This window comes from Parasteatoda tepidariorum, chromosome 1, assembly GCF_043381705.1.
Source record: "Parasteatoda tepidariorum isolate YZ-2023 chromosome 1, CAS_Ptep_4.0, whole genome shotgun sequence".
Taxonomy (NCBI): domain Eukaryota; kingdom Metazoa; phylum Arthropoda; class Arachnida; order Araneae; family Theridiidae; genus Parasteatoda; species Parasteatoda tepidariorum.
In genome coordinates this window covers 14,144,353-14,156,961 of record NC_092204.1, presented here as the reverse complement: position 1 = coordinate 14,156,961, position 12,609 = coordinate 14,144,353, and the positions used below count along the sequence as shown (strand labels likewise).

Here is a 12,609-nt window from a genome sequence, read left to right as displayed (position 1 = left end):
CAGCGGAACCGGGGAATCAGAGGGGGCTATGGCCTCCTCAGACTCCCAGGTTAGTTTTATTGATCATAGTATCATTGGTACATTCGTTTTATTGATTGCCCTCTGATTCGTGCATTGTACAATACCGAGCTAAAAATTACGCTTAAAAAAACTAAATTTCAAGAAAGAAAATAAAATTTATTTTTTGAAAAAAAATCAGACACCATCATTTTACATATTCTTACAATTTTCGTAGTAATAACAGCAACAAAAGTCAAACAGGCAGATAAAATCCATGTTTTCAATCTCAATGCGTTCATAATATGAGAGGAGACATCTGAGTATTTTGTTCAGTTTCCACCATTCCTGGCCGCTATCCTTAATCTGCATAAAAAGGACACTTCTACAGTTCATCAACCCTGCCAGTGAACAGGATTAGGTTAGTTTTAGTATTATAAATAAAAAAGAGGAACGGATGATCTACTATAAAATCAGGATCTAATCGCAAAGAACAATACACCATTACGACAGCAGTGGCTGCCGCAGCTTCACTTCCCTCTTCATTCACTTCAATCACAGCTTTGTGAACAATTTCAGACACCAAGAGATTTCTTGAATCAGTAATATTATCGAAATTAGCACCGGGACTAAATACTGCATTCATACCAAGGCTTTGAAAATCGGCTTTCATTGACTTCGAATATTCCAAACGAAATTTTGGCAATGTAACGTTGACATCTTGTGTATGCATCTTTGTTTGCAATTGCTTGATGAAATCAGATGACAAATTGCTTTCTAACTCTTCCAAGCCATTGCGTTCATTTGGTAAGAGTATTAACATAGCTATTTCTTCTCCTTTATAAGGAAGTTGAAGAGCTTTATAAGTTCCACAATCAGCATATGGAAATGATTCTTTTTGATACATCATTTGAACCATCTTTGCACAATTTTCCAAACCTTTGTTGTAGAAATTTTGCTGAAAAGTTGAATCTTCATTGAAGCGATGCATCCAAAAACCTTTGAAGTAGACTGCGTTTAAAAGAACCATCACAGTGCTAGGGTCAAGTGAGTCGAGAAGTTGAGGTATCATTCCATTGGTTTTCTCTTTAACCCAATCATTGGCTTGCTGCACAGCTTTCCCAGATTCGTTTTGAAAGTCAACTTCTAGAAACATAGCTTTAAAGGATTCAGATAAAAGATTCTTGAAATCCTCCTTGATATAGAATTCTTTCTGACCGAACACCACATTGGCATTGCTCAATGTGTAAGACTCGGGTACTTTTTCTAAGGTTGACATTAAAAGCTGAAAACAGACCTTGACTTTATCGTCCGCTATTTTAGCAATTTCAAATCCAAGAACTTGTCTCATTTCAGACGCTGTACTTCCACTTGCTCCACAGAACAACATCGATAAAGCACTTGATAGACTTAAAGGTGAATAAAACATATTTTTCTTTTCTTTAGCAAGCTCTTGATAGAGACGAAGTCCTAAGTCGTTGATTGCACTTGAAAGAGCTAGAATGTCTTCGAATTCTCCCCTCATAGAATCCTACAGAAAATGAAATGGTTATTTTCAAACATTCTTATTAACAAAAGTTGCCTATAGGATTCAACTTATAACTAACCGAGTTATAATTTGGATTCTATAGGAGTCCAGCAAATAGTTCCGATTCCGACACTTGCAAAACTGTCTCGGACTCAACAGTCCTGCTCAACACACGCTAATAATAATAATGATAAAATAAAGCTTCATGAAAGAACAAGGCACGTTTAGATTCACAATAGTTGGCGACAGAGTATTATAATTAATGCAATAAGTTAAACAATAATTAAGGCAAATTTAATAAAGGTCTTTGAAGTTTTCCCACTCAATGTTCACCCAATAAGAGGGAACTGATGTTACTGTTCTTGATTTAATTGAAGCAACTATATTGCCCTTAGTGATAATTTATTTTTAATTGGTCTCCTCTGGTTTTTGCATCAAGCATCTCATTTGTGTTTTCGTTTCAGAGCTATTTGTAAATGAGACGTTTTGCTCGTTTTTTTTCTTCAAAACATTAGGACTCACTACAGTTCGTCAACTCTACCCAAAAACAAAATCATATTTGTTACAGTGTTTTGAATTAAAAACAAGAACGGATGATCAACTATAAACTCTGGCACGGGCACATTTCTACGAGGGGCAGCGCATCGTGCCATAACGATAGCTGTAGCAGCAGCAGCTTCACTTCCTTCTTCATTTACTTCAATTACTGCTTTGTGAATAATATCGCTAACGAAAATACCTCGGGAATCAGTAATACCATCGAAGTTAGCACCAGGGACAAAGATTTCGGTTACACCCAAATTCTGAAAATTCTTTGGCATCGATTTGGAATATTCCAAACGAAACTTAGGCAGAGCAACATTAACATTTTGTTTGTACATTTTGGTCATCAGATTCAAAATGAAATCTGAAGATACTTCATTCTCTAACTTATTCAAGCCGTTAAGGTCACTGGGTAACAAAATTAACATTGATATTTCATCTCCTTTATAGGGCAACTGAATAGCTTTGTATGTCCCGCTATAAGCGAACAGAAATGGTTCTTTTAATTTAATCATTTGCACTTCTTTTGCATTTTCCGCCAAGCCTTTATTGTAAAATGTTTGAGGTTTAGTTGCCTCCTTTCTAAACTGATTCTGCCAAAAGCCTTTGAAGTAAACAGCATTCAGTAGCACCATCACAGTGTCTGGATAAAGAACACTCAAGAGCTGAGGAATCATTCCATTGGTCCTCTCTTTTACCCAATCATTTGCCTGTTGAAGAACCTTTGCAGTTTCTCTCGCAAAGTCAACCTCGAGTGTCAAAGCTTTGAAAGATTCCAGCAACAAATTTTTAAATTCCTGTTTCACTGAGAAATCCTTTTGGCTCAACACTACGTTAGCACAGGACAGTGTATATGAGTCAGGAGCTTTCCCCAGAGATGCTAATAAGAGTTGGAAATAGTGCTTGACCTTATCGTCCGAGATGTCAGCTTCTTCAAAACCAAGTACTTGACGCATTTCTTTAGCCGTGCTTCCTCTTGTACCACAAAATAACATTGACAAAGCACTTGACAGGCTCAGCGGTGAAAAGAATATGTTCTTCTCTTTCTTTACAAGCTCTTGATAAAGAAGAAAACCTAAATGGTTTATTGCTCTTGAAAGAGCCAGATTATCACTAGATTCACGGTCCTTTGAATCCTAAATAGCAACAAAAAAGTGCTTTCAGTTTATCTTATTTATTTAAAAATGCATGATACAAATAAATACATAACGATTGACAAATAAAATAAGTGAGGAAAAATAGCGAAACTTTTTCTGGATGCATCCTTTTCAACTTTAATTTCAAAAATATTTATGTATTTATTAAAATTTTTTTTAAAATAAATTTTACTTTGAATGTACCCAAGAAAAATAAAATTTAAAGTGAAGCAGAACATAAAACTGCATTTCTGTAAAAACTTCTCATGAAAAAGAAGAATTCATGAAATCTTCATGAAGAATTCACGAAGTCGAACTTATTTCGGAAAAATAGTTAAATCTTCATGAAGAATTCATATAGTCTTCATGAAAAGGATAAATTCATTTTTCTATGCGATCCTCAAAGAAATGTTCAGTTTCTTCTGAGATTTTTTATTTTTTAATCAATGATCAGTTTTAGAAAATTTAAATTATTATTATTACTGTGTCGTTCTACCAGAGTTAACAAATTCACATCAGTTAAAAAGAATTACGCTTGAAAAATGAAACCTGTGCTAGCAATTAATTGCAATAATAAATAATAAAAAACGTCCCATAAAATCTTAAGTTTTAGAAACCAAAAAGAGGAAATAAAACCTACATGGCCAAGAAGAAACAGTATTCTCCGACCGACATTTTGATAAGAATAATTTTATTTTCATAGAAGAAAAAGCATAGAAGGAAGATGTGCAAAATATTAAAGAAGAACACAATTGACTCAAATTCGACAAGAACGCAGCTAAAATCTTTTTTAAACTTAAAAAAAAACCTAAGCCCTAAATGTTTACATTCAAAATAAAATTTTCGGAAGAAAAATTTTTTTTAGTTCAAAAAGCACCAATTTCTGACGAAAAAATTGTTTCTGAATTAAGAAATACAATATAATAATATAAATATATTAAATAATTTACTACTTGCTACTTAGACTTGCAATTTATGAATTGTTTAGAAAAATCATTATCTGAATTTATATTATTAAATAATTAAACACATTTCGTGTGCAATAAAAACTTTCTAAATAACAAATTTCTTGAACTATGATATAAAAAACAATTTCTCTATGAGAAAATTGTGGCAGAATTAAAAGATGCGAATTAAAATATAAATACATTTATTTACCCAATAACATGTACTTTTAAGTTAAGTTATGAATTATTTATTCATTAGCGTATTAAGTTATGAAGTGCAATTTAGAAGATATTAAACTTTGCTCAAAATATTCAAAAATTTTGCCTAATTTATTGAATGCTAGTGATAAAAAAAAAACTAATTATTTAAAAAAAAGAAAAGAAAAAAAAGGTAAAGGTAACATTTTTAACGGTAGTCAACGTTTGTCTTAAATTTCACCGCAGTAAGGAAAATGCGAAATTCCAGGTGCCTTTTCAAAAACCATTTTATGACATCCAGGAATTTTGTTTTTCAACCTACACTAACATTGCCAAGTAGAGGAATAAATGGCCAACATTGCTTACCATTTTTCCTTTTCCTCACGAGCTGAGGTTGATTCCAAGAGAGCGTTATTTTACCATTGCGAGAGTAGTTTTCGTCTATGCTCCTGACAGGAAGGAGGAAAATGTTTCACATTTTAAGGATTTATTTTACTTTTTTTAATGAAAGAGGAAAGGCGTGGCATTTTTTAATTAACAATACTTTTGTGTTTTTACACTTTTTTTTGTTGAGGTATGACTTAAATCTGTATCCGAACGGGTTCCTTATGTTCACAAGGTAGCCTCAAACACAAGGAAATAAATAAATAAATAAATAAAAAATTCAATAATTTCTCAATTTTTTTGCGAATGATTTTAAGGAATTTCCATAATTTTCGTAACCTTCGACCTTCGGCATTAATTTTCTTAATTTTTAAAAATAGAATGTATTACAAAACACCAGCAATCTGAGTTGAAAATAAATAATATTTTTCATTTAGAAAAAAAAAACCTATAGCAAAACCAGTTTTTTGAAATAAATGTTTTTTTTCTTCCTTTTTTTGTGCATCTAATTCAAACTAATTAATTTCCTCAAGGTTTTTTTGTGTGGGTATTTTAAGGATTCAGATAGATAAATTTCCCTGAGTATTCCTGTTCTGTGGTCAGTCTGGTGTCTTCTAAAAAGTATCCATCTATTACTTCTGAGTTTATCTTTTTGGGTCGTCATTGAAATATTTTAACAATTTATTTATCATTTTTTGTTAATTTAGTCAGTCAAAAATTTGTGTTTAAATACAATACAAAGTATAAAACAATCTACATACTGCACTCGATTCAACATATTCGTAATAAAGATTCTTTACTTACAAAATAACTAGAAATAATTTATTATGTTATATAAGAACACTGCAGTCTTTCCAAAAATGTATGACAAAAATGCTAGTTGAGTATACAAAGACAGGAATTTTTTGTTGCTGATATTTTATAAATAATGATTCTTTTGAAAAAAANCTAAAAAGATGCAATTTTTTTAAAAAAAAAAAAAAAAAAACGTAACGATGGAGCCACATGAAATTTTTTTTTTTTCACAAGCACAAATAATTTTATTACCTACAATAGTTCAAAACTAGATGACTTTTGAACTTTTTTCTTCTTCTTTTTGTATTCAGACAACATAAATATTCCATATCAACATATTATTGTTAGATATTAAAATCTATTCAGCTCATAAGAAATAAATTACGGCAGCCTTAAAAACATACAGAATGAAATCTATTTTGCACTTTAAAACAATTTTTTTCGTGTATTTTTTAAAAAAGTTTTTAAGTTCATTAAATAATTTATAGAGACCATTTTTATCAATAAAAACAACAGCTTTTTAGTAAGTGTTTGACAGTTTATAAATCTATGCCCCAAACCTTAATTAAATTTTTCTTGTAAATTATGCAATTAATGAAAGCAAATAAATGCAGAAAAGGCTATAATGGTGAAAGCAGAAAAGACAGTCGGATGATATTGTTTATTCAAATCAATTACTGTGCAAATTAAATGTTGCGAGCTTTCAAAAAACCACGTGACAGACAATACAGAAAAAAAGAAACAAAACAATGATTCTGAAGCTTTAATATAAGCATTTGGTTTCTATGGAGTCAACTCACGCGTGACAGTCTACAACAACATAAAATGCAATATTTTTCGCGATGTCATCACCATGGGGAAAAAGTGACATTCCACAATAATATAAAAGAAAATTTTTTTCGCGATGTCATCGCTATGGGGGAAAAATAGCAAACCTTACTTTTTTCTTTCTTCTTTAAATGGAAATCAAGGGATAAACAATGTAAATAGCATTGTACTTAAAATTTAAGAACGATAATTAAGACAACAAAAAAAGAAACATAAAAAGCTTCTTTTATTTCAAAAGGCGTCTAAATTTATACAATGTTTAAAAGCATTTTAGGCTTCTTTGTATTAGTGTCATGCTATCACGACAGACAATAAAAGTCTCCACGAAACATGCTAATTACATCAGTGTACTTCCTGGTTTATTAACGTATATTGTACCTACATTGAAAAATATTAAGATAAATACATTTAAAAAAAAATTGTGGTTAACACTTTTTGAAATATTTCAAAACTAAAAATTTTTTGTCAGTCAACAACGTGTTAACGTTTCATATAAAAAAAAAAATCATGAATTATTTAATTTCAATCCAAATGCTATTGTATTAGCAGTCACATGTAAAGTTATAGGTGTTTTGTAAAATAAAGTTACAGTAGAGTAGAAAATGAAATTTTCCTCAGCATGCATTTTAACGTGATTTCGTAAACAGCAAATAAGCATGAATTAGACACATGCAAAAAATAATAAGCTTCATTTTATATTAACCATAAAAGCCTTGCACCAAAAAAGAAAAAGTTTAGAATATTAATTTAATTTTTATATATTAATTTAATTTTTATATATTAATTTAATTTTTATATATTAATTTAAAAGTTTTATTAATTAGAAAATCAATCCTTTGCCTTGGAATAAAGTTATCGAAAATTAACACAATAGCAGGGAAACTTGCATACAAAACAGGAATAGGGTTGCTGCAGGACACAATATTTTCTACCTTCTTTCATTTTTTTAAAAAAAGTTTCGTATTATTTATTTTTCAGTAAAGTCGAATTCTCAATATACTTATATTTATTTTGGATAGTTTGTACTAATAAGTTTCCTATAGCTGTAAAAGAGGAATAGGTGTCACTGTTCTTCATTTGATTATAAATATATTATAAAAATAATAAAATTAAAAAATTTTCACCGCAATTTTTCATGAAATTTAAAAGTTTTGGGGGCAATTTACAAATATGGTACAAGTTAGTATGGTCGCCACAGGCATACTCTAACTTTATAATAATAAAAATAATAATAAATCGTAGTATAAGTAAGGGTTGCTCTATGGGCATCTTATTTATACTTTATCAAAAATCGGGAAGACCGTAGAATAATTAATCAGAAATTTAAGTTTTGAATTTATATAATTTAAAAATAGAAAATAAGTTTTTATATTATATTGAGTTTTAAAAATAGTTCAAGATATAATTTTTATAAAAATTGTTGATTAGTATTATCATTTTACACGCAATTAGGACTTCAAATATTTATCATATGGTTATACTTAAATCATTCTTTAAGTTTTATACAAAATAAAACATACATTAAACGAATTTAAATTTATTTCCAACAAAACTCGTGCAAAACATGTATTTATAAAAAAACTACAGTGCGTCTAATAATTTGGCCTAATTATTATTATAATATACTAATATAATACCCGATATAATAAATATTCTATATTCAGGGGTATCCATGGCAAATTTACTACCGTTTAGCGGTACCGTCACAAATTCACCGTTCGATAAAACGATACTTTCCCAAATTCAACTGTAGGAAAAACGGTACAACGAGTACAACGTTAAAAATTGTCTGAGTATGTTAATATTAAAAATCTGTCCTTTTATCTCAGTATACTGTTATTTCGATATACTAAGTGTTCTGAGTACTTGGTAAAATACTAATTAAAATGATAATGGGTGTATGCTGCGTCGATTTTTTAATTTTCACAAATTATTTCTAAATTTTCAAAAAATAAGTACCTTTTAAGAAAACCTAGACAGACCCCTGAGATTTATATAATATAGCGTCTAATTTATTCAATCGTCTAATTTATCATATATCGTCTAATTTAAACAATTGATACACAAACGAAAGCAAGTGCAAACCGGTTTCATTGGATAAAAACGATAAAGCTGTATACTATCTCCTGATAATTAAGATCTTACAAAGAATGTTACAGTTCGTCCAATAATTTAGCCAGGGATTGTGTATGTTTGTGTATATATATATTATGGAAACATGAATTGAATATAAAATTCATAGAGAAAATTAGCATATCATGTTTAAAAAAACTATACAATTCGTGTTAAAGGGGGGAAAAAAAAAACACAAGTAGGGAGAGATTGAAACAAAATTCGTCTGAGATGAGTTTTTTTTGTTTAATATTTACGTTTAAATAATACAAGATCAACAAGGAATGTAAAACAGAAAGTTCTTAATACACAAACTTTATAATTGATATGCAATAGGAGATTAATATATATAACTGTAAGCTTTATAAAAACCATTGCTGAAATGTTGCAAATATTAAAAATAAAACTTTATCCCTCCTAAGAGATATCATTTCTGGTATTTGAATTGCATTTAGATAAGAAACAGTAGATAAGAAAATAACAAAGACTTAGATTATACCACAGTATGAATATCAGTAAATAATATGCTTATTTATCTTATCTCTTCCAAGGGATGACCCAAGACATTACTCATTTTCTATTAATTATTAATTTATGACTAACCTGCATCTTACATAACTACATCTAAAAATTGAATGACTCATTATATACGATATATATTTATGTGTAATTTAGAAACAAAAAAAAAAAAAAAAANTAAGCTTCATTTTATATTAACCATAAAAGCCTTGCACCAAAAAAGAAAAAGTTTAGAATATTAATTTAATATTTATATATAAATTTAATTTTTATATATTAATTTATATATAAATTTAATTTTTATATATTAATTTATATATTTATTTTTATATATTATTAATTAGAAAATCAATCCTTTGCCTCGGAATAAAGTTATCGAAAATTAATTCAATAGAAGGGAAACTTACATACAAAACAGGAATAGGGTTGCAGCATGACACAATATTTCCGCCCTTGTTTCATTATTTTTTAAAAAATTTTTATATTATTTATTTTTCTGCAGTCGAATTCTCAATTTACCTATATTTATTTTGGATAGTTTGTATGAACAAGTTTCATATAGCTGGTTGGTAAAAGAGGAATAGGTGTCCCTGTTATTCATCTGATTATAATTATTATAAAAATAACAAAATAATTAAAAAATTTTTCACAGCAACTTCTTCTGAAATTTAAAAGTTTTGGTGGTAACATGCTAACATGGTAAAAGTTAGCATGGTCGCCACAGGCATATTCTTACTTTATAATAATAATAATAAATCTTATTACAAGTAAGAGTTGGTCTATGGGCACCTTTATCAAAAATTGGGAAGACTGAAGAAAAATTTATCTAAAATTTGATTTTTGAATTAACATAATTTAAAAACAGAAAGTATGTTTTTATATTATAAAATTATATGTTCTTATATTAGATTTATACTAAATATTTTATATACATTCAGTTTTAAAAATATAATTTTTATAAAATTTGTTGATTAGTATTATTATTTTACACGCAATTCGGACTTTAAATATTTATCATATGGTTATATTTAAATCATTCTTTGAGTTTTAAATAAAACAAAACATACATTAAGCGAATTTTAATTTATTTCCAACAAAGCAATTTATGAAACTTTAATGCATTATACATACATACATAGTATATATAATTATATCTATCTATCTATATATAGTATGGAAACACGATTTGAATATAAAATTCATAGAGAAAATTACTATATCATGTTTAAGAAAACTATAAAACTCACGTTACAGAAAAAAAAAAAAAAAAATTCGCAAGTAGGGAGAGATTAAAACAAAATTGGGTTGAGATGAGTTCTTTTTTGTTTAAGATTTGTGTTTAAATAATGCAAGATCAACAAATTATGTGAAACAAAAAGTGCTTAATACACTAACTTTAAAATTAATTTGAAATAGGAGATTAATACAAATAACTGTGCTAAAATGTTGCTAAACCATAACCATTGCTAAAATGTTGCAAATATTAAAAATAAAACTTTATCCTAAAAGATATCATTTCTGGTATTTGAATTGCATTTAGATAAGAAACAGTAGATAAGAAAATAACAAAGACTTAGATTATACTAAAGTATGAATACCAGTAAATAATATGCTTATTTATCTTATCTCTTCCAAGGGATGATCCAAGACATGACTAATTTTCTATTAATTATTAATTTATGACTAGCCTACCCCTACATTCCACATAACTACATTTAAAAAATTGTATGACTCATTATTATGATAATATAATATCTTTATGTGTAATTCAGAAGCAAAAAAAAAAACCAATTGATACAAACATAAAATTTTATAGAAATAAATTCTTAAATTAGAGTAATAAAAACAAATTTTCCGCATTTAAATAAAATTTTCACTAACTATTTCAAATAATTAATACTGGTCACAGGAAATAAATTTTTTATTTACAATAGCATTTTAATTAGCACAGAAGGTTCATACCTTGTACTTAATAAAAATTTGGTAAATTTAATAAAACTACCATTAATAATTTAAAAAATAAAACTGGGTCCCAAAGAATTTCATTTTCACTAAATGAAATACATCTTAGCCTTCAGCTGAATATTCGTTGATAATAAAGATTTACATTAGGTATATACAATAGTGAGTATAATATTACTCACTATTGTGTATGATGTATGTGTCCATTTCCAATATTTGAAATGCATTTTAATGAGTAATAATTTAGATAATAAAATAACATTAACATTATACATATTTATTAGTACACATACAGAGTTAAGAATTCATCAACTGTCATTTTACCTAAACTCTGAAAACACTGAGTATTTTACACTAAACATTTTATCTAAAACACTGATTATCTTACACTCTTTTAGTGCTTGAAAATTTTAGAAGTAGCAATCACTTTCTTTCAATATTTCTTTTCATGTTCTCAGTCATTTTCATTCACTCTAATTCATTTTATTCATTCATCTAATAAATTTTTTTCATTTAAATAGATAAATGCTAATCTCACATAAATTGTATTATACATTTATTGCAGTTTTATTAAACTAGAAAAATATTACTGAAAATTTTCATCTGAAAAAAGCAGAATTTCAACTAAATTTTGAAAAATAATTTCAGAAAACACGCACAATTATGAATTATCAAGGGAAAAATGATGAAAGGGTAAGACTTAAAAAGGCAAAGCGGGAGGCAGACATGCAATTAAATGTTTCCCTCCCATCAAAGGCAGCAGGCTTTATAGCAGCAGCGTTAGCTTTTGTGCTCTCTTGCAATTATGATGTCAGACTTTTTTAAGAGGCTTTTCAAAACCATTTTTTTTAGAATATAACAATTAAATTCCACCGCACTTGTCATTGAATTTTTAAATTTTACACCGACTAAGTTTTTTCAACTTTAATATTTTTTTAGAACAGCATATTTCCTTAACTTCACAAATTTTCATTACATTCAGTTTAAACAAATGTAGATTCTTACAAATGCCATATTTTCATGTTTGTTATATTTTATAGAATAAACACTCATCATTAAATTGAATGCTAAGAATTTACACTAACGATATTTTTTGTTCAGTAAGTTAAAAATAGGTTAAAGGTTCGGTATGTTATAAAATTTGTTAAAAATAGGTTTTAAAATACACTGCTTTAACAATAAACAATCTCTTTAATTTTTGGGTAAACTGGGTAAAAACTTGATGAAGTCTTGCAGCAAGTAACTTAACTAGCAAATCAAACTAGGGATATTTAAAAGATAAAAACATTTTATTCTGAAATTTATTTCTAAATATTTTTCTCTAATTTGGTGTGTCTTCTGTTGTACATACTAATTCAGGGATAATTTCAAACTTTTCCACTGAAAAGTTTCTATGTATATTAATATGTTCGTAATTAAAGTTTCTATCACTCATTTTATGACATTGTTTTAAAAAAAATTATATCCGCATTAGAAAATTTAGCAAATAACTTACTTGGGAATCCATGATCTTTTATTTCAACTACACGGCAGAAAAAGTCTTATTGCTTTAAGTTTAAAGATTGCAGAGACACAAGAAATATTTCTGCCTTTATTTATATGTTAAGTACTCCTGTCATCTGCATGAACACCTCCAGACCCTAGATTATTTTGTTACCAT

The 12,609-nt window shown here is 28.0% G+C and overlaps 1 protein-coding gene across 4 annotated transcripts in view; it reads right to left on the bottom strand.

Moving 5' to 3' along the window:
- Positions 1-12,607, bottom strand: part of LOC107436487 (iripin-2) — a 23,658-nt gene extending 11,051 nt beyond the window's left edge. The window contains exons 1-2 of one of the 4 annotated variants that reach the window (XM_043045109.2): positions 12,445-12,607; positions 157-1,528 (exon numbers count right to left, since the gene is read on the bottom strand). In XM_043045109.2, the coding sequence (XP_042901043.1) occupies positions 383-1,528; positions 12,445-12,456 (1,158 nt within the window). In that variant the 5' untranslated portion in view covers positions 12,457-12,607 and the 3' untranslated portion in view covers positions 157-382. Of the gene's footprint in view, positions 1-156; positions 1,529-1,926; positions 3,205-12,444 lie in introns of those variants that run through there. The other 3 variants (XM_043045107.2, XM_043045108.2, XM_043045110.2) reach the window with 3 other exon arrangements.
- Between the last annotated feature and the right edge of the window lie 2 nt (positions 12,608-12,609).